The 23500-nt window shown below is 48.3% G+C and overlaps 1 protein-coding gene across 1 annotated transcript in view; it reads left to right on the forward strand.

Annotated features, from left to right (window-relative positions):
• PPP3R1 (protein phosphatase 3 regulatory subunit B, alpha) overlaps nucleotides 1–6990 on the forward strand; it is a 575346-nt gene extending 568356 nt beyond the window's left edge. Inside the window, exon 6 of the mRNA XM_069608143.1 lies at nucleotides 4995–6990. Coding sequence (XP_069464244.1) covers nucleotides 4995–5042 — 48 coding nt within the window. The 3' untranslated portion in view covers nucleotides 5043–6990. The remainder of the gene's footprint in view (nucleotides 1–4994) is intronic.
• Nucleotides 6991–23500: the final 16510 nt, after the last annotated feature.

A 23500-nucleotide genomic window follows, 5' to 3' on the forward strand; every position in this document is an offset into this window, starting at 1 on the left:
CCATATTTCTCAATAAGGTTTCGGTAGTACCCTGTGAGACCTAAGAAGGCTGTCACTTGGATCCGATTAGTAGGGGTGGCCCAGTCCTTGACAATTTGTACTTTACTAGGCAAGGACCTAATCTCACCTTCTAGCTCATGTCCAAGGTAGACCACCTTACTCTAACCAATTTGACATTTGGTTGCCTTTATGGTCAGATGGGCCTGTTCAAGAGCCTGCAACACATATCCAAGGTGAAGAGGTTCTTCCCAAATGGGGCTGAACGCTCCAATGTAATCCAAGTATGCCATGCAGAAGTCCTCTAACCCATTCAGAACATGGTTCACCATCCTATGGAATGTGGCGGGTGCATTCTTTAGTCCAGAAGGCATGACCCTAAACTGGTGCAACCCTCCAGGGATAGAACATGTAATTTTCTCCTTGGCATGGTCTGTCAGTGCGATTTGCCAATAGCCTGAGGTCAGGTCAATTGTATTGAGTATCTTGGCAGATCCACGTTTGTCTACCAGCTCATCTGTCCTGGGTTAAGGATGGGCATCAGTCTTAGTGACTGCATTCAGAGCCCTATAGTCCATGCAGAATCTCAACTCTTTGATTCCTGCCTTTGGCACTAGTACAACTGGACTAGCCCATGGACTTGTAGATGGCTCAATAACCCCAGGGTCAAGCAGCTCATTGACCTCTTCCATTATGTGAGTTCTGCCATGATCAGTCATTCTGTAGCCGCTGCTTTTGACATGGAGACTGTCAACAGTGAGGAGAACATGCCGGCCCCAAGTAGTCAAGCCTGGTGTCAGAGAAAACAGAGAGGCAAACTGATTTAACAGAGCTTTGCACTCTTCTTGTTGCTGCCAAGTCAGATCAGAAGAGAGTTTTACTCCTATGATTTCATCTGAAGGGCGTCCTCTGAGGAGATCAGGGAAAGAGGTTCACTCTCCTACTCTTGAGCAGAAGCTAGAAGGAAAGATCCTAGTTATGGTCCGGAGACATAGGCCTTCAGGTGATTAGTGTGAAAGACCCTACAAGGCCTCCTTTGGGTTGCCCAAGTCCACTAAATAATTGACCTCTCCAAGTTTACCTACAACTTTGAAGGGACCTATCAACTTGTCCTGCAAGACCCTTTGTCTTGTGGGGACCATAACTAGAACTAGCTGGTCTGGAGTAAACTCCACCATGTTAGCTTTCTCGTCATGCCAATGCTTCACCAGGGCTTGACCAGGCTCAAGTTTTCAGAAGCTTCAATCATCAATTGCACCATCCTCTTCCTGAGGCCTAGTACAAAGTCAGTTACACGGACTGGCTTGAAGGTTGGAGCACTCTCCAATACTTCTTTGATCAGAGCCAAAGTGCCTTTGACAGGATGACCATGGAGGAGCTCAAAGGGGCTGAAACCTACTCCAGCTTGAGGCACCTCTCTGAGCAAAGAGAGGGCATGGCAGTAGAAGATCCCACATTCTTTTCAGGTCCTTCTGAGGCACCTTTCATGCTCTTCATTGTACAGTTAAACCTCTCTTCAAACACATTTGTTTGAGGGTGGTGGGCATTTGAGAACTTGTAAGTAACTCCAGTTTTTCCACTTGGCCTGAATGTTGTGACAAATAATTTGCCCCCAGTTCGAGATTAGCTTCTTTAAGAAAACCTATCCTGGTAAAAATACCAAGTAGGGCCTTGGCCGCTGCCTGAGCAGTAACGGTTCTCATAGGTATGGCTCAGGGTATCTAGTAGCATGGTCTGCTACAACCAATATAAATCGATTGCCTGAGGCAAACTGGAACAGGTAGGATTGTGAAATGAACAGGGATTGCCTGAGGAGGTTGGAGGGTCTAGGGGACCGACAATGTCAATCCTCACCCTCTCAAAAGGAACTCTCACGACTGGGAGGTTCACCAAAGGTTCCACATTCTTGGAACCATGTTTACCAGACGTGTGGCAAGGGTAGCAGCTCCTACAATGTTTGTCAACATCTGCACCCATCTTGGGCCAGTAAAAGTATAGTGAGAATCTCTGGTCTTTTTGGAACTCAAGTGACCAGCCAGAGGGATATTATGTACTAGTTGTAGGAACCTTGGTCCTATCTCCTGGGTTACTCCCAGTCGCATGAAGTCCCCTGCAGTGGATTCTGTAGGCTCACTGTAGGAGGCCATCTGCCCAGTAGAGTCTATGCTTCCCTGGCTCTTGCCCTTCCAGTGGGGAAGCGGTCTGTTGGTGCAGACCTTCTAGAGAGGGACACTTTGTCCTCTGCTGAAATCTGCCCTAGAGTGTCCTCCATCAGCTGGAGGTTTGGTCCAGAAGGAGCAGCTGGATGAAGGCTGCTCTTTAGATGCTAACCGCTTGGGACAAGAAAGTGAGCAAACTCCAGGCTCTGTCTGTCAAGCCTTCGTACCTTGCCTTCTCAAAATGATTTGAAGGGTGAAGTCTACATTCTTAGTGTAGCATAGTCAAGCCAAATGCAAAATCGGTTAACTAGATGCAATATATGGCTAGGGAGCATCAATCTACCTAGATGCAGGTGGGCTACCTAGATGCAATATATGGATAAGGGGCACAGTTTATCTAGATGCAATATGGCTAAGGGGTAAAATCTATCTGGATGCAATATATGGCTATAGGTTAAGGGGTACAATCTATCTAGATGCAATATATGGCTAAGTGGTACAATCTATCTAGATGCAATATAAGGCTAGGGGTAGTATGTAGATACAGTTAGACCTGGTGGTATGAAAATGGGATGATTTTGATGGGTTGGACAGTTAAGTGGGGAGCAGTAATTGCTGCACCTCAAGAACCCTCCCCTCACCCCCACCCACCTGTTCAGACCACACCTACCTTTTCAGGCACTGCCGGTTGATGGCTGTAGGCACCGCAGGGTAACACTGGCCAACACTGTCTGTAGTTGTCTCTGCAGAACCCTTCCTTTGCCTCCGATCCTTCGCCGCTGAAGCTGCAACGGGCAGTGAGAGATGGGAGGCGGGAGGAGGGTCAGGGAAGGGGCTCGGGAGAGGGCTAGGGGAGCCTGCAAAATGAAAAAAGGCGAGGTGAGGGGCTGCAACACAGGGTTTGTGGGTGTTTGACGCAGACCTATCCAGCATCCAGGGCAGGATGGGGAGGTGGGGAGGGCTTGCAAAAAATCGAGCACTAGGAAGGGGCTGGGGCCTCCAAAAGTACTGCTCACCTCTGTCGGGAAATGAAAAAAGGCAAGGAACATGGGGTATTAACCTTTGGTGTTGTGGGTGTTTGAAGCGGACCTATCCGGCCTCATGGGAGGTTGGGAGGGTCAGGGAAGTGGCAATGGGGCTCGGAAGAGGGTTGGAAGGGGGCCTTCACAAATCGAGCACTAGGAAGGGGCTCGACACTCCAAAAGCAATCAGCATATGTTTTTATTTTTCTCATATATACTCGTCTTTGGTTTGAAGCACTTGCCCCCCTGGGTTAATGTTACCTTTGTAAGTCATCTATTTCTTATTTATTTTTGTTCTGTCCCTAGTCTGTGTATCACTTTGTTCGCACCCTCAAACTAGGTCACCAATTTCTCTCACCTTTGTAGTATTGTACAAGCACCATTCTGAGAATTGCCTGCGCCATCTGTACATTTGTTTTTGTTAGTCGTATTGGTATGAAATTGACATCTTTGTTCAACTAAATACAAAATGAGCAGTTGGTGGACTAACGTTCTTTGAAATTCTGTATTTTGAGGGTGCCAACTCGATCATTCAGTTGTATTTGTTACGCTGAGTTTGTTGGAAAAAAAATATCAGAGATGGAGACTTGGCCCGTCATCTTGCTTATCTAAAATTCCTGAAGCAGCATATACCAATTATTTTATTCAATAAAGGAAATTGGATATGTTTGGTAATAAATAGAAATAGGTCCTTGGAAGTCTTCTTGCTCAAATCACTTTTATATGTTTAAGGTTTTATCTGATTTGAGACTACAATGAGCTTTGATCTTGACGATGTGGACATTTAAGGGAAAAGTTTTGTATTTATTGGAGAAAGCTGAACAAAAGTTTGAAAAAAGCACCATTATATCGGACCATGTTTTTTTTTTTTTACCAATCCCATATCAGAGTGCTTAACGAAATGAAGTGTGAGGGCCGGAGGGGGGTGCGTGGAAGTAACAAAAAGCAGTGGAAAAAGAATGGGTGCGTTGTTACAATACTAACATCGGAAGAGGAATGAGTGGTGCAGTGAGGGGTGAATTGATCAAGTCATGGGGAGAGGAGGCAGCCAGGACCCATAAGGGGAGGTTTGGCAGTCGGTGGGAGGCGAGGAGAGAAACTGACAATCCGGGAGGGTGAGATCTATAGCCATGACAATCCAGGGGTGGAGGGCAGAAGTAAAAGGCAACCAGGACCATAATATATGAGTAGTCCAGCCCAAACTGACACTTGGCATCCCTTCTGCACGAGGCCACAATCATCTCAGGGACATGTTTTAACCTCATTGGGTGTAGTCCATGAATTTATCTTTGGTCTGTAAGCACAGGAGGCATGGGACCTACATCTGGGCATACCCATCCCACTCGGACTGACCTTAGCAGAACAGAAGATTTATTGCTTAAACCATAGTACTGAATGCAAATGCCACTCTGGGACTGTTATGCTGAGATGATGCCCAATAAGGGATATGTGGCCAGTCTGTTCAGGCTGGAATTGCAAAGAGTAAACTGCTGATGGCGAGTGCAGCATTTTATCCTTGCGTTAGATTCAGATAGTGAGGCTCTTGTGCTTTGCAAACAGACGTGAAGGGGATTTGGTTTGTCATAAAGGATACCACAATAGTTAACATGCTCTTCTTCGCGTGAGGCATTCTACTTGGATCAATGTTCCTTCATATCTGTTTTGGAGAGGGATTCCGAGCTGGCGGTTTTTCTGTTTTGTAGATTGAATGAATTGTATATAGAAATGATTTTATGAAGTGTGACTGTGATGCTGAAAATGAAACCAGGTGTGGTGACTAAACTGATAATATATTTGTCTTGTTTTTATATCTTAGGTGGTAGGAGGCCTAGATATTCACAAAAAGATGGTGGTAGACGTGTGACTTTCATTAGTGTACCATCCAACACTTCTGCTTTCTTCTCCATCGCTGAAGATCTGCTCAAGACGTCCGGCAATGCTCTATGTGTATTTAAATGGAAGTATTTTCTCTGTGAAGCCACATTTTCCAACATGAGCCTCATGAAGCCAACGAAGTGTTATTGAACTTTAATTCTCTCAATAACTCAGTGTAGCACTTTAAAGTCTGAAGGACAGCAAGATGGAAAGAGCATATCAGTGTGGTGGAGAAAGGAAGGGGCTTGGCTTTTATTTATTTTTCTTTTATAACAAGGAAATATATATATATAGCTTTCTATATGTAGTAGTTAGGTGGGCTTTAATTTAATATACTTGATTCAGAAACAAAACTAGAGTACAAAGTGCCAAGCAGAACATACAGTTCAATTTCCGTATATCAATCCTTACTTTTATTTCACACAGTTTTATACATAGTAGAAGAATGTAAGCTTTTATCTGCTTGTTTGGTCAGTTTTCATTTTCTTGTGACTTGAGATTTCTGTAAAATGACAGGTTGATAATACACTGCTTCTTGAACAATCAGACACAGGAGACCTGTATGCTTTATTTATGCTTGTTCATATACCACCGGGGACTGTCTCTTTGCTAGTAGCTTTAAACAGTTCGTTGTATGAAAGAAAGTAGTTGAATATTAATGCCAAGTGTTTAAACCCTTTGTGCATACAGGATCACTGCTGAGTGTTTACATTTGACACTTATCTGTTACCAAATTAATTGGTGGCACATTTGCGTACACTGAAACTCCCTAATTATATGTAAATGATCATATTTCAGGGTGTATTTTATATGAATCTGATATTGGCATTCATGGTTTCTTCTGTGAGTGGTTGAATATAGTTGATATTAAAATTGTGCTGAATTTCCATGTATGCTTTTTTATGCATTATTTGGTAAGATTATACATTTTTAATTTTTATTTTACAGTAAAGTTTATAATTCTTAAACCAGAATATTTCCCCCCTCCACAAACAAAACTACTGCAGGCAGCATGAACAACTGGTAATATTTAATAAAATATATGTATATTGGAATCAGTGGGGAAAAGTCTTGCTAACATATAGATGGGTGATACTGCACCTGGAGAGCAGCTTTGTTTCTAGATGTGTCCATATCATGATTTGTAATTGTAGTTAGATACATTTGTGTGATATAAAAGTAGTGATCATGTTCCACGGGTTTCTATTATTCCTTCCCTTTTCTGCAATGGTACTATTGGCTGGAAGATATAAAAAAAAATCTTTTTTTTTTAAAGTACATCTTTATTGTATATTGATGTTTCTTTTTGACTGTTTTCTTAATTTACTTGTAAACAGCAGATTTACATACCCACTTAGATCAATGGCCTGCCTGCCATAGCTGTTCTTCAACTGAGTGCTGCACATCATGGGCTCTGTAAGAGAGAAATCCAGGTGCTTGGTGTCCTTGCATGACATGGAGTTTTGCATGTAGATCGATTTGAAATGCTCCTCTTGTTTACATAATTTGCATATTTTTAAAAACCTAATGTTGCCAAACTTTGGTAAATGGTAAAGTTTATACAGAATCTCTCCACGACATATACCTTTATTCCTCTGATCAGTGTGTGGTTTATAATCCCAGCCAGTGGTTGTATCTGTCGGTGTCAACTGCCATGTGCTCTGCTTCGTGGGGGAATTAGACTTTTTCATTTTTTTGTGTATTTTTTTGTACATAAGTATTTGTTACAAACAGTTTAGCAAATGCTTCCTATTGCTTGTGCATATCTTAGCTGACCTTCTAGAAAATAGTGCAAAGAATTTCCTCCATGGGGATTGGGTTTTTTAAGGTTGTGTGGGGAAAACTTATGTTGAATGTTAGTTTTCCTCTGCATGCTGCATAATATGTTGTAGAAACTTTAGGACCCTTCATACTGTATGAATAAAAAAAAGAAAATATTTGCTTGCCTCTGTTTTAGTTTGTTATTGTGCAGTAAGCATACTTGCGATTGTCGTATGTTGGGATCTTTTCAGGTTGCACAAATGTCTTTCAGGGATGAGAATGGCAAGGACTGTTCCCACAGGATATCTTCCTCCCACAGATTCCTCATCTTTTACCGTAAACCATGCGGTCTTCGAGACTGGCAAAACAGACTCCTTTGATAGGAAGGAAGGTGTTTTCTTTAGTCTTACATGTGGTTAACACTTCCTGTGCCTTAACCCGTTATGCTGTATGCCGGAGAATTGTGAGTCTTTCGAGTTGCTGTGTTATTACTTAATTTATTTTTATTGATTCATAAAAGAACCTTTACAAAATCTTTCTTATAAAATCTTTATATATCATAAATTATAAGGATGTTATCTTGGTCTGAATACAGTGGAATATTTGGCAAGGGTAATTAGGTCTCCTGGATGGATGTCTTTTCTCTTGCAAAGCAGTGAACTCTTATGCTTCTATCGCTTGGGCTTCTCTGTTCCTGCACTGAAAATCTTGCTGTTAAGGCCATTCTATTTTCCTGTTTTATCTTGGCAATGTTCTGGGCAGCAGAAACTGGTTGGCAGGGGCTTCATTCGTGCATGCTCCTCTGCAGGGGTCACCTTGCTCTTCTGCAGGGGTCATCATAATTCATGGCCATCCACCCCAACAACTCTTTAAAAAGGTGGCGTTGTACATCCAACGCCAGCTACGGCAGGATCTAGCAGCTGGTGCTTCATGCATTGGGGCTCGGGGTCAGAGTGGGGGACAGATTACCTCTGAAAAGTTGTCCTGAAGTTTTGTCTTAGTATGTCTTAGAGTTCAGGTACACCCTCTGCCCCAACACGGTTCTGATCCACCATCTCTCCATTGCCCTCAAGATTGTATCCTGTTCCAAGAGGGCCCAGAACTACTTTGCAAAGTTACATCGCTGAAGATTCTTTTTCTGAGCTCAAAGGATTGGTATTGTGGTGAACAAGAAGATCTTGAAAATATCAATACCTGCCTTTGCAGAGGGATTGTCTCTATGCTGGGCCTTTGTTGGACTGATACTGTATTCTCATACCTTTGCCAGGACCTTGCGAGAAGGACTGGATATTCAGAGCTCCTGTACTAGTTTGTTGTCCTCCGAGACTTCCCTCCAAGGATGTACTGTCTGTCACAGGAGGTGGGTTCAGGTGCAATATTTAATTCAAAACTAGCTGCTGAGCAAACATCTTGAGCGATATGTTTGTGATGTGATCTTTTCATCCATAGGCCATCAACTAAGGGTATTCTCTAAGGAAAAGGTGACATTGAGAGTAAGCTCTGAAAGTAGTCTCTGAATTTCATCTCTAAAACCGAATAGATGTTTTATTTTTTAACTTTTTATTAATTTTACAAAACAAGAAAACAATATGAATACACATTAGCAGCACAGGCAACGGGGTCTTTAGAGAAACAGAGTAGACAGTTGACATTCAAGGTCATAACTGTAGCCTCAGAGTTCACGGACTGCGGAGGAGGCGAAAGAGGGGCGCTCCATAGTTCTTTGTGCTCAATGTTTATTAATCCCACTTCCCCCATATTTTCTGAAATTTCCAGGGCATCCCCATGCGGTGTAGATGCGTCGTTCCAGGGAGGCACATCTGTCAATTTTGTTGGACCAAGGGTCTATGCATATTTTGGTCTGCAGAGCCCGTTAATCTCTTATCAGTCCCTAGCACCACTCCCAGGAATGCTTTTTGTATTTGGTGAAATCAGTTTCTCCCCACACACCCAGCAGTATCAATTTGGGGTCCCTTGGTACTGGGGATCCCATTCTTCTGGAGAGTGTAGTGACGTACGTTTCCCAGAATTCCTGTAACACTGTACACTCCCATATCATGCGTAAGAAGGTGCCCTCTGCTCTTTTACATCTACAACATTCACCATCCTTGATCCCCCCCGCCCCCCTGGCCATCATTGTTCTAGAGCAGTATGACCTGTGTAGTATTCGGAGCTGTATCAGTCTCAATTTGGCATCGATGCCTATTTCACGAGTGAACATCAACGCCTCCACCCATTCTTCAGCCTCTAGAATGCCTAAGTCATGTTCCCGTTTCCCTTTGAGTGTTGTAAGTTCCTTGGTGCCGAAAGTGTTGAGTGCCTGGTAAAGAGTGGAGGTAACCTTAGATGGTATGCAGTTTGTTTTTCGGGGGGGGCAGGCGGGTATGTCAGCAAGACTCTGGAATTGGGCGGTGATAGCCTGTGTGAGTTGTGCATGTCTGAAGCGATCCATAGGTTGTAACCTGTGACTCGTATTCAAGGTTTCAAAGACTACCAGTCGCCCTTCTTGAAGAACGTCTGCCAGTGTAGATACCCGTTTCCTCTCCCAGGTTCTGAAGTGTCCCATCTTCTGTATTTTGGGGAGATGTGTGTTATGCCACAAGGGCTGGATCAGTGTTGGTCTGCCGCCCCATCCTATGTGTCTGTGAGCCTCCCTCCGAATGCAGTGGATATGGAGTGATCCTCTTGGTACCCCGCTCTCAGGTTCTTGCTATCCTTGTATAGTATCCGGAGGGGGGAGGGAGAGCTGCCAGCGCTCCTTTCTACCCAGTTGTGTGGGAGCCTTGGGTCACCATGTAGCCATTCTTTTACTACCCCTGTTTGTGCAGCCCAATAGTAGAAGCGGATGTTCGGTAGTCCTATACCGCCATTCCACACTGAGTGTTGGAGCGTTTTAAGCACGATGCAGGGTTGTTTCCCACCCCAAAGTATTGTGCGTAAGGTCCTTTCAATGGTTACAAAAGTGTCGCTGGGGATGGGAAGTGGAGCGTTTTGGAGGACATATAGGAGCCTTGGGAGTGTCCTCTTTAACAATGCTGCCTTCCCCAATAGTGATATTGGGAGAGACTGCCAGTGCGAAACATCGTTCATGAACCTTTGCACCACCGGTTGTAGTTTAAACCTGGGGAAACCGTCCCGCGTCGCATTGACCCGTATGCCCAGATAGGTGAAGCCCAGTATCGAGACGGGGTATGGACAGGGTTCTGGGATTGCTTCATCCCCACCCTGAATAGGGAAGTATTTTGTTTTTTGTATATTTACTTGTAGTCCCCCAAAGTGTTGATATTCCGCTAGGATTTGGGACTCGATTGTGAAGGAGATCACTGGATTGCTGAGGTATATAAGGAGATCATCCGCGTACCGTGAGACCCGATCTTCGCCTCCCTTTGGCCATGTGAACCCAGTCGACTGTGTGGCTGTTCTCGGTCTGATCACTTGAGGTTCGATTGCAAGAAGGAATAAGAGGTGAGAAGGGGCAGCCTTGCCTGGTCCCCTGGCCCAGTGGAAGCATCCTGGACAACCTCCCATTTACGCTCACAAATTCTTCAGGGAAAGCGTAGAGGAGTTTGACCCATGACATGAATGTCAGTCCGAACCCCATGATTTCCCATAGAGCGTCCCACCCCACTGAATCAAAGGCCTTCTCGAAGTCAACAGCAAGGAGGGCCAACGGGTCTGGTATCCCGGCTGCCCGGTCTAAGGCGATCTGGACCCTGCGGAGGTTGATTTGTGTAGATTTGCCTGGCATAAATCTGCACTGCTCTGGGTGGACTAGAGATTTGATTACCCCAAGCATTCTTTTGGCTAACACTCGGGACAGTATTTTTGCCCCGTTGGTGTCCCACCCAACCTCTTCTATAATTCTACTGGAAAACCTTTAGAGCTGGGAGTCTTCCCTGTCTGTAGCTATGCCAATGCTTCTCCCATTTCTTATTCGGTGATGTCCGCATCTAGCTGTTCTGCCTGGAGTCTAATAAGCTGTGGGATTGTGATCGTATCAAGGAAGTTCAGGGTGCCTGATGTGTGCTCTATCCCTGGGGGGGTGGGGTGGGCAGTACAGTTCATAGTAGTTGGCGAAGGCCTCTGCGATATCGGAGTCGCCTGTCCACGTTTCCCCGCTGTCAACTTGAATGGCCTGCACCTGTTCCTTACTTGGCTCTCGTCTCTCTAGCCAGGCTAGGGTTTTGCTTGCTTTGTCCCCCCGTTTATAAATCTGGCTCCGGACTGTCCAATGGGCCGCCCGAGCGTTATCCAGGGCAGTGTTCTTCAAAGCCTCCTGGACCATTATTAGGGCCTCATGCGCAGCGCGAGTTCCTTCTTCCAGCAGTTGTTCTGACCACCTGGGCCTCTGCCTCAGCGATCGCTTCGATGCGTCGCTTACGGTGAGCAGTCACCAAGGATATCGCTTACCCGCCCCGCAGGACCGTTTTATATGCTTCCCACTTTGTAATCGGGCAATCTACCGATTTTTCATTTAGTTCAAAATATTCTGATGTCTTATTAGAAAGCCCTTCCGCAATCTCGGGCACCCCTAGGTAATAGGTGTTCATGCACCAGGTGGGTTCTCTCTTGTGTTGTGTGCCTTTAAGTTTTATCAGTAGGGGGGAGTGGTCCTATATCCCTCTCGCCAGGAATTCTGCGGATAGTAGTCGGCGGATCATGTTCCTGGGGATGAAGACAGTCAAGTCTAGCAAGGAACTGTGTGCATTAAAGTAAAATGAGAATCCTGTGTCCGAAGTGTGTAGTGCCCGCCACGTGTCCAATAACCCCAGTGCTTCAACAAAAGTGTATAGTTTGGTTGGGTATCTCAAGCCCTATTGCTCCTATAAATTCTGTCGTGAGCAGCCTCAATGACCTCGTTAAAGTCTCCGCCTACCGGCCAGGAGTCTACCGGTTCCTCTGTCATTACAGTTTTAAGCTTGTTAAGGAGTTCAGCTATTAGTGTGGGAGGTGCATATGCTGCCACAAGGCCCCAGGTCTCTCCCCGGATGTCCCCAAGGACCACCACAAACCTGCCCCAAGGGTCTGCTCTCACTTTCTTGGTCTGGAATGGAATTTGTTTGTGCAAAAGAATAATGGCACCCCTGGAGCATCTAGAGAACACATCCTGATGTGTGTGTGGGTAATTGGACCTTTTGAAGAACCCACAGCTGGTGCCCAGCAAATGGATTTCTGTGATGAAGGCAATGTCAGGGGAATATAGATTTAAGATATTGGAGTACCAGCCTACGCGTTATGGAAGACCCCAAGCCATTGACGTTCCAAGTCAGTAGGGAGATCTGTCCCATCTGTGTCATGTCAGCATGTTTCTTGTTGTGCCACGGTTGGGAAGGATATAGTGTCTCCATAATTATCCCCATGTTAAATGCCACATGCAACTCCGGTTCCTGGTGTCTGTTGTTTGCCCTCCCCTCTGTTTCGTATTTGCATAGTTCGAACCCCAACTGATAAACTTTTACTGTATAACATGGATCTGAGCAGTTTGGTTATTCCCTGCTCTAGAACAAACCTTTCTGCGCAACCAGCGCCAGTAGTCTTGTGACTTCCTGTTTCATAGGTTTTCGTAACCATGTCCCTTAAACTCCCCCAACTCTGTACTTCCCCTGAACTAGAAGCACCTTTCACCCTAACATATAAAACCATTCACTAGTGGGAACTGGGGGGGCGTGGCTAGGAAGCCATGGAGTAGGACACGAGTCCGGGCCGCTCCTGCAGATCCTTAATGATCCGCACGATTAAAGGCGGTATATGCTGACCACCAATACTGCATTTTGTCCCAAAGCTGTATGAACCTAGGAACTGATGAGGAGCAAAACCGCAATGCAAAGGAAATCGGATCGTAAGGAGCAAGCTGAAATCCTAGCGCGGTGCGGGACCGTGTAAAAACAAGATGGCCGTGACACCGCAGCACCAGAACAAAGGACCGGCCTGGGGGAATGAAGCGTAGAGGAAGAAGGAATCATGCAAGCAGAGGAGCAGTTCATCCACTGCATCCACTGGACATTAGCAAGCAGTGCCCGGTGGACCGGGAAGGCAGTGGAGAAACCCCCACTGAGAACTGCAATGGGTGCGAGCAGCGGAGCGGGGAAGCACTGGAAGCAGGGCGCCGAGTGGTGCGCCCCATGCCGCGGGCGCACTAAGACAGAAGTGTGAAATTGCAGGGGACGAGCAGGCAACGGTAAGAGTTCCATGGATCAGCCCGACTGAGCGGTGGAGGAACAGGGCGGTGAACCGGGAGCATATCTGAAAATTTAATGAAAGCCAGACCGGACACAATGTTCCTAGGCTCTCGGAATCAATAACAGTAGTGAGCGGCGAACACTGGACAGCCGTGGGACTGGAACGAGCCACCCTGGAGCACAATAGCACGGTAATGAAACAGCTGTAGACCCCACGCTGACAGAGGTGACAAGTCAACAAGCTCCCGACATAGGGAGGATAGGGAGCTGCGCTGGAGACACAGAGGCTAACCCGGCCAAACAATAGAGGTGGGTCTGGAGCGCATGGGCGTGGCCTATGAGCCGGTGCTGCACAATCACCAGTTGCCCCGGATAACACACATGGCCTGCCACAACAACCGGTGACACGTGGCACCTGGGCAAAGCGCAGGCCCGCAAGAGTGAGGCGTGGCAGGAGGAGCACCCACTGAGCTGCAGTGCGCTCTGACCGGAGCGCGGGGAGGACGGCCCGGCGGGGTCTCAGCAGATGGCGGGGAGAGGCACTGAGACCGCAAGCGGATTTGGGAGCAGGCTGCGCGTCTGACTGCAACAGCCTGTAGCGGGCCCCATAAGCGGGAAGATCAAGCCGTGCCACAGTCACATGAAAACTGGCGAGCAGTAGGGGTGGCGTCAAAGACATGCTCTGAAAGTCCCAGAAGTGGGATAGATCTACTTGCAGAAGAGGTGCTCCATGGCCCATAAAACGGCATTATGGCATGGCCCAGTAATTGTCTACAAACCGTGTCGAGCAGCAAAGTTGAAATGTATGGTCAAGGAAAGTGAAAGCAGAGTGAGAGCTGCTGGTGGAACTACTCCAGAGCACACCAGGCATGACCTGAACAGCCTGAACTAAGAACACATACGAACCTGAGGCACTGGCCTGGGCGACCATCTACCCCAACACTTTGAGATGCCCAGGGACTCATCACCTTAAGTGGCCTCTAGAACTCCAACCATACAATACATACAGCAACCGGATTCCTAGAACTAAGCCCGGTAGTTACCTGAGCCCGCCGATATCCCTGAGGGTGCACGCAGCCCTGTGACAAGTGCAGCTAGGGGGCACGGGCAGAACAAGGAGGGTACAGGCTGTAAGACACCTTGAGCCCGGACAATAAGGGCCCTACATTACCAAGAACGCGAAGGACAAAGGCTCTGACCCCCAGGCCACACACGAGCACGGATGACCACCAAGATGTTAAAGGGCAAAAGGAAACCACCTACCATCGAGGAGTTCATCAAATCCCCACAGGTGAAGGGGGCCAGTGGAAGGGCCCAAAACACTAGAGAAAATGAAAAGATGGCACTTAACAATCAGCAGATACTGGACGCCATAGCAGATCTGAAAACATCAATGGGAAGCAGGATGGATACGGCCATCTCAGACCTGAGGACTGCGCTAGAATTCAAAATTGACGCTGAGAGTTTGGATGTGAATTTATTACAGCAAGATGTAAGAGCCCTGGCTGAATGCACAGGGACCCTGGAAAAGGCAGTGAAGGACAACACAAGCTCATGCAAGACTAACACAACAGACGTCCACGTGCTACAACAGCAGATGCGCAATCTTGAAAACCGAGCGGAAGGACAGGTCTGCAGAAACAACGTACGCATAGTAGGGCTTCCGGAAGGGGAGGAGGGATCCAACCCAACAAACTATGTGGAAAACATGCTATTGCAAAAGAACGAGCGGTGCGTTGAGCCAAGGGTTTGCAGTGGAAAGAGCACACAGGGCCCTGACCAGTAGACGACCACCGCTGGGCGCCCCACCGCGACCAATCATCGCAAAGATCCTGAATGATAAAGGCAGAGCGAAGGTCCTAGAGCACTTCCAGAAGGGAGGTACAATTAGCAGGGTGTCAGCAACTGTCACTGCATATCCAGACTACACACTTATGGTGCAAAGACAGCGAATGAACTACAGTGCCGTACAGCGAAGGTTACGTGAAGCGGGCTATAGGTATATGCTGCTATATCCGGCAAAAATGAAGATGCTCCTAAAGAATAAAGCTCTGTTTTTTGAGAGGATGTGACTACATGGCTGGATTCCAGGAACTGTCCGGCGGGCACCGCAGAGCGGGAGTAGAAAGCGACAGAGAAATGAATGGGAGCCTCGCAAGCGCTGAGCCGAGATGGAAGAACATGATCCGAAAGTGATAAGTACAGCTTACTTAAAGACACTGCGACTATATTATAGTGAAGCATACATGTGACTGATGGGTCGGACCGTAGCGTCACTTGACAAGGGGAAGTCAGTGCAGGGCAGGAGGCAGCACCAAGGACATGCTACCTACCCCACTGGAGTTAGTTCAGTTGGGATACTCCTAGGACGGTATCCCCATGCTGAGTACTGAGTACTGGTTACACAGAGAAAAGGGCTAGATGTGTAGATGTAGCCTGAGATCCAGGGATGGAGCTGGGCAATTGTTATGGTAGTTTGGGGCGGTTGGGGATGGGATGGGAGGGATGGAAGGAGGGAACTGAGTTGTGGGATTTGCAGTGTTATTAGTTGGGAAACGAGCTTACACGTGTGCGTGCCTGCAGCGGTGCCTCCTACAGAGGATAAGAGAGGACAGAGACGGGAAGGAAGGGAAGGGAAGGGACGGGATAAGGATGATAATGGGAGACCTTAGAATAGTAACCTGGAATGTCGGGGGACTCAACAGCTACCTGAAGAGAAATAAGGTAATGATGTACCCGAGAAGGCAAAACGTGGACATATCCTTATTGCAAGAAACCCACCTCACCAAACAGAAACAAGAGGTGGTAAAGAAAAAGTGGAGAGGGACCACCATAGGAGCAATGTATTCGGCATACGCCAGAGAAGTAATCATATGGGTGGCGCCACATGTGACCTTCCAGATGCTGCAGGCCACGGTGGAGCCGGATGGGAGGATGGTAGTGATTCGGGAGCTGCTAGAGAATAGAGAACTGTGCATCATAAATACATATGCCCCTAACCAAGATACAGAGGCCCATTTCAAGACACTATATAGTAAAATATGTCCTCACATAGGAGGCGCGGTTATATGGGGAGGGGACTTCAGTTGCACGCTGGATCCAAAAATGGACATAGACACGAAACTAGATAAACCCAGCAAAAACGCTACAAGCCCTGCTGAGAGACTTTAGGCTGGAAGATATATGGAGACAACAACACCGGAATGATAGGCACCACTCACACTATGCCGCCACACAAAACCTGTACATGAGACTGGATTGCATGTTCGCCACTAGGGAACTTGTTGGGGGAAATGACCGGTTCAGAATATAAGGCAAGAATACTATCGGACCCCTCCCCTCTGGTCCTGGCGTGGCGACATCAGCCCCCCCAGAGCCAGGATCCCAACATGGAGGCTCAGAGCTGAGGCATTGAAGGACACCGCATTCCGAGAGGACCTAAGGGAGGAGATAATTGGGCAGTTTGAAAATAATACTGGAAGCGTGGAGTCAGAGGGTACCCTATGGGAGTATAGGGCTCAAAGGGGGTATAGTGCGAGTGTTACAGGAGACAGAAAAGAAACTAGAGGTAATTATGAAAAGAGGGGTCACCTCCCAGGAGGACGCCGAACATGTGAGCCAATTACAACAGGCATGTGGCAAGCTCTGGGAGAGGTTATGCAACCGGAATTACACGAAAGACAACACGCAGGGGGAGACAAACCAGGGAGGCTGCTCGCATGGCTATACAAGAACAAGACCCCAAGATCAGCAATTAGAGAGATGACTGGAGACGCCGGACAAGTCCGGAACACCCAGGAGAGTGTGAATGAGGGATTCCTTAGATTCTACAAACCCCTTTATGAAGATGCAGGAGAGACGGCAGAGCAGGAGACTGGGGAGACGCTAGAAGACATAGGATTACCTAAATTGAGTGAGGAAGATGGGGAGAACCTAGATGTCCCAATCACAATAGAGAAATTAGAGACAGTGGTAATACATCTGCCCACGAGCAAAGCCCCTGGGACGGACGGGCTCTCTAGCAAATTCTATAAAACGTATAGACAAGAGGTGCTCCCCATGCTATTGGCAATGATGAATGAGGCCTTCGAGAAAGGGAGACTGCCAGAATCTCTGAGGGAGGCGGTAATCATTCCACTCCTCAAACCTGACAAGCCAAGCACAGACTGTGGGTCGTACAGACCACTATCCTTGCTAAACCAGGACAGTAAAATTCTCAGGGCTGTGCTGGCAAACAGACTTAAGTGGGTAATAAATAAACTCATACACCCCGATCAAACCGGATATGTCCCAGGTAGAAGCATATCCGATAACCACAGGAGGCTCCAATATCAGAGAACAGGCGGAGGGCGGCCCAAGTGAAATAGCGTCGCTAGACGCAGTGAAAGCCTTCGACTCCGTAAGGTGGCCTTGGATGATGGCGACCGTGAAAGAATACAGGATGGGACCAGGGTACCTGCGGGGGGTGAAAATGGTGTATAGCTCCCCAACAGCCAGGGTCAAAAGGGGAGCGATAATTTCAGATAAATGGCAACTTAGCAGAGGCACGAGAATGGGCTGCCCTTGGTCCCCCTGATGCTGTACATCCTTGCACGAGAACCGCTAGCGATCTATCTGAGACAGCAGTATGAAGAAATAAGGGTTTACACTAAAGGGGGACCACACTTGATATCATTGTATGCGGATGATATGCTGCTATACCTGTGGTACCCAGAGGAAAACTTGCAATACATCTTGGAGGTGATGGAGCGCTACGGGACTCTCTCGGGTATAGTGGTGAACCCCAAAAAATCGTGCATGTTCCCCTTGGGAAGGTACAGAGTAGTCCCACAGGAGAACTTATCTATCTTGCAGCTAGCTTGGCAGACAAGAACCTTCAGATACCTGGGGATTAACATATATAGACGAGCACAAATATAACACGGAGAGGGCAGTAGAAGGTAACCAGAACAGTATGGGGTTCTGGGCAAAGCTCCCCCTAGCCATGGTTAAGATAGTGGTCCTGCCTAGGCTACTACATGTTTTTGCAAATATCCCACACATGTTGCCCAAACATTTTTTTATTAAACTCCAGAGTTTATGCAGAGGTTTCCTGTGGCACAACTCCAGAAACCGAGTGGCCCTATGGAAATTACAGAATATGTATGACAGAGGGGGTATAAACCTGCCGAACTTTGAGATATACCACTTGGCAGCGCAGTTACAATATGTCGCTAGGTGGCTATCGGAAGACGAGACAGCAGAATCTAGATTGCTGAGGGGTGAATGCGACCTTTATTTCCCAAAAAAAAAATAAAAACTGATATGGCTACCCAAACCAGAGTTGCATGGGCGATCGAGATTGCTGGAACTGTGCTGGAAGGCATGGCACAAAGCATGTCCAGCTATGGGAAACCTGACCCCATGATCCCCGCAGGCGCCACTTGTGGCACTACGCGGGGTGGATGAACAACTGAGGAAAGGGAGGCGGTAGGCCTAGTGAGCTTAGGAGATGTATGGCAAGAGGGGAAGGCACTGGACTTCCAAACGATAGTGGACAAAACTGGGGTACATACGGAGCAATACATCACATATACTAGAATAGTTAAACGGGTGAAGGAAACGTGGTCCGAAATAGCACTAGCAGAACAACCTGATACTGCCATAGAAACGATGTATGATATCTCGGAGGGAGGGCACGAAAAATCCCGGATTTACGAACTGGTGATGTCTTGAGTGGGTAAGGAGTTGCTCCAATTGAGACAGGACTGGGAGGAGGAAGCAGGAGTACCTATGAAAGACGGGCAATGGGATATATCATAAAAAGGTGTCTAGGAATGGGAGGCTGCAGCAGATTCAGTTATAGGTCACCCATAGGGCATATATGACCCCCTGAAAGATCGCCAGATTTGGGAGTACAGAAGTACAAAAATGCCCCAAGTGCGGGGAGGTGGATGCCGGGATGATCCATATGTTCTGGGCGTGCCTGGAGGTGGGAAAATTCTGGGAGGAAATTAAGCTCTGACTATCTAAAAAGGGAATCAAGCTAGATGTGGAATCGGTGTGGGCATGCATGATGGGGGAGGGGGGCGGGGATTCACCAGACCACGCAACCTGAAATGCGTGTGCAAACTCAAGGACCTGGCCTACATTCTGGCCAAAAGGAGAATAGCCATGAGCTGGAAAGCAGGCCATAGACCCAGATTAGAGGTATGGTGGAACGATCTCCCGAAATGGGCAGACGCTGAGACAGCAGTATGGTATGAGGCAGCCAGCAGAGGGGAGGATAATGAAGTGGGACCTCTGATAGCATGGATACAAATGGTAGCCACATTGTTTGGATTCTTCCATGCCAATTCCAGTGAATGACACGTCCGAGAACGGCAAAGGGGATGAACCCTAAGAGAAGGGAAGTCCGAAGAACTGAGGTGAAAGCTAGAGTTAAAGCGGGGGTAGGGGGAAAGACAGTAATAAATAATACACAAATTTATGCTAAGAAGCTTGTTACCGAAAATGTCAGGTGTGATGGTTATGTTTTGTTGTAAAAATCAATAAAATTTGTTTAAAAAAAAAAACTAGTGAGAACTTATTCGGGGAACTCCCCGGCGGCTAATCTGCTGGGTCTGGCATGGATTCACATGCTCATGAATATTCCCCGTCAGGCCGGGAATCCTCGGTATAGAAATAAAATCAGTATCAGTTTCGTTTCAGATCTGTCTTTCTTAGTAGTAACCAATCACTGGTCTCTGGGTCATACTGCTCCAGCCAATGACTGCCCTCTCCCTAAGCCCCTCCTCTGGCAGCCATCTTCAGATTTTTATACCGCACGTTCAAGTGTTGGGAGTCCTCCTGCTGTAGCTCTCGAGCTTTTGCTGCGTTTTTGTGCTTTTTCAGGAGATTTTTTTCTCATTTTTCGGTTAAATAGAGCCTCAAGCTCCACCGTTTCTACATCCGATCAACGGGGATCCGTTTCGGAGTTTTCTATGCCCCTCAAGGGTGAAGATTTCGTCGAGTTCCGCTTTTGGAGGATTCCAGAAGTTCCAAGGCCTACCCCGGACATGGCCCAGGAGAAAGGAAGCTCGACGCCCAGGAAGCTGTTCAGGACCTGCCCTGGATGCCAGCTTCAGAATGTTTTCAAGAAGGACGAGCATTCGTTATGACTCTACAGTCTCCATGAGGACAAGACTCACAAGGAGAAGGACTGTGCGTTTTGTGGGAACATGTCGGAGCGGACCATGGAGGATCGCCACCTCTGTCTCCCCAACTGGCTGGAAGGGAAGAGCCCGTCAGGCGAGAAGAAAAAGAAGTCCGAGCGGTCTTCTAAGTCCTGTGAGGGTGCTCCGGCGACGGGGGCCCAACAAAAGGCTAAGCACTGCGAGTCCACGGGCACCGGGAGCGCGCTATGTCGGGCTCCTTGGCTGCCAGGCAGGGCGCATCCTCCCCGGCGCCATCAACCACGAGCCAACGATCTGGCTCAGGTAAGAGGAAGTCCGAGAACCCGGCGAAGCTTCTGGAGAGGCACCGGTCGATCTCAAAGATTCCGGCAGAGGGGGGGAGCGAGGCTCGGACCCTCCCCCCAAGGTGAAGACCCCAGGCGTCCAGAAGGTGACGATGGCCTTAATTCACCCTGCTACGACCTCGATTGAGGATGTCGCTGCGGCCCTGGCTCAGCCTGTGGAGGCTATACCAGTGGAGACGCCCTCAGGACCCAGAATCTCCCTGCCACCGCGGAGGGAGTCGTCTTTCAGGCCCATTGAGAAGACCCCCACGAAGTCCTTGTTGGAAAAGGTGGGGGAGGGGCTGGTGGCCATCGTGGATACGAACACGACCTCTGAAGAAGAGCTCATCGAAGTCGTGGAAGAGGCCCAGCCCATCGGGAGGGATCCCAACGAGGGCGACTACGAGAGCGACGGTGTCGCCGACAAGGCTCCTCAAGAGCCCTCGCGCCCGTTGTTTCCGGCGCCACAGGACACCTCGGTGGCCATTTTGTCAGCGATTCAGTCCTTATGCTCGGAGATAAGGACAAGTTTGCCCATACTCCCCCGACGGAGGTTCCTGAGCCAGACCCGACGGGGGAACCGGAGCCAGGACCTTCGGAGAGTCCACCGCATAAGAGGAGGAGGACGCTGTCATGATGCCTACCCCCGGAGCACCAGGCCAGGCCCAGCACCCCCGCAAGCAGGCATCATGCCCTCGGGTAAAAGCCCAGCGGCCCCTTATAGGGGCTCTTTGGACTCAGTCCTGGCGCCATAGGCGCCAGGCTCATGTTGGACATCAGTCCTGGCGCCATAGGCGCCAGGCTCATAAAGGGAGGTGTTTTGTGCACTTACCTGATGCAGACCATGCTGCACGCTTCAGGCCTCCCTGAGACCTGAAAGGGACTATTTTTTCATAGGGATTATTTTTTCACTCGGGCGTGGCCAGGGAAGGATACATACCTAGTTGGGGAAGGATACATACCTGGGACTTCTTTGGAGGCTATTTAAGCCACGCCCAGACAGCAGGTCATGCTTCGCGTTGTTCTGCTTCCTGCAGCTTAACGCTCACCGTGTCTGCTCCTGCTCCTGGACTCCAGCCATGCCCGCCTCGAACCTGGAAGACCTGCAAGGAAGGAAGGAAGAGAAGAGAAAGGTGAAAACCAAGGACTATTTCAAACTTCTTACCTGCATCCGGAATCTTCTCGCCAGCATCCCTGAAGAAAGACTTCCATTTAAAAGCATTGCGTTGCTCGCTGCAGTGCCACGCTTCACTCACCTGTCCTCGAGACATCTCCCGGCTCCATCGCGGCTGTCGGCATCGGACGCCACATCTCTGCACCTAGGGGAGAGAGGAAGAAACAAAAGGTGAGCAGAAGGAACACAGAAGGAAAGCCTGATTAACAGCCATAATACTTACCGGCTTTTCTTCCACATTTCGGGTCGGCGCCGTCCCGTTGGCAGGTACCGTACCCCGGCCCCTATGGGGAAAGGACAAGAGACATTTCTGGGGAATAAGGACATTTAGAGGGATCGCCCTCATCACTACTCACCTCGGCTGTTTAACCCCTCGACGCATCGCCTTCATTCTGCACCTGAAATAAAGGACAGATCACAGGTAAGAAAGACAACATAAAGGGGGGCCTCACTTGAACTTTGTACTTTCATACTTACGGCGCATCGCTCAGGAAAGTCGAGTGGATTTGCCAGCGCCATTCTGAAAACCAGTGAAGTAACTGGACGAACGCCCGCCCCTGCACCAGAAGCAGGATGGAGAGTTCATCCTTCCAAACCATAAGGTGAGTTTAAACCGGGGTTTGGAGGAAGTTAGAGAGGAACGAAGGGGAAAAGGGGGGAGCTAGCACACTATTCTGCAGACTGTTAATCCCCTTTCTCATCTGCAGAAGGATATTCCAACGGGCCAGGCAAGCACGATTTGGAGGCCCTGTCCAATCGGTGTTCCGGGTCCTGCGCATCACGCTAGAAGAGGCCACAGCAATCCAGACTAGACCAGCGCCCCCGTGGGAACCAGGTGAGCGTTACAGAACGCGAAGCCTTCCTACAAATTCCCACCCAGGCGCTATGGAAACTTCCGAAACTGACCAGTTGGCCCAATTACTGGGGGAATTACGGACCGAAGTACACGCCGCTCGTCAAGAGACTAGTGCCCTCAGGAGGGAAGTGATTGTAATAAAGGATAGAGCTGATGACCTGGCTAGACAGCTTTTGCAAGGTCAAGCTGGACAAACTCCTTTACCCGGTTCCGGGGGGAACCCCGCTCCTGTGGTTTCCAGTAACCCGGTGCAGATTAATCTACCTGGAAACATGCCGCTGGCCCCACCTGAACGCTTTGCTGGGGACCCCAAACGATTCGCCGTATTCATGAATCAGTGTCGTTTGCACTTCCTATGCAGACCTGGGGCCTTCCCTAATGATCAGACCAAGGTAGCCTTTGTGTTGTCATATCTCAGCGGCTGTGCTGCCGATTGGTCAGTCCCACTGGTAACTCAAGATGACCCGATTCTTCGTGATTTTCAAGGATTTCAAACAAGCATGGAAAGGTTATTTGCTCGACACTCCCAGGGACAGGCTCTGGATGACGAACTTCTATCTCTGCGACAGGGCAATCAAGACCTTCTATTCTACATTGCAACCTTCAATAGACTAATTGTGGAAACTGGTTGGCCAGAGGATAAAAGAATCACGTTATTCTATCGAGGTCTACGCGGAGAACTTAAAGATGTCCTGGCACAAGTTGTAAATCTGCCCCAAGAATGCACTGAATATATAGACTTGGTGGTCCAATTGGATCACAGGCTGCAAAACAGAAAAACAGATCGGTCCAAGTTTGAAACCCGGGTGTTGGCCAAGACCCACGCTAACCCCAAGGGGGCTGATGGCTCAGAGCCTATGCAAATCGGAGGGGTTAAAGGACCCCTAACTCAAAAAGAACGGGAAAGAAGACGACAGATGCAATTATGCCTTTATTGTGGGTCCTCTGGACACTTTCTACGAGATTGCCCGGTTAAGCCGCCCAAGAAGGTGGTAGGAGC

The sequence above is a fragment of the Ambystoma mexicanum genome, chromosome 4q (genome assembly GCF_040938575.1).
Source record: "Ambystoma mexicanum isolate Mex_15411 chromosome 4q, UKY_AmexF1_1, whole genome shotgun sequence".
NCBI lineage: Eukaryota > Metazoa > Chordata > Amphibia > Caudata > Ambystomatidae > Ambystoma > Ambystoma mexicanum.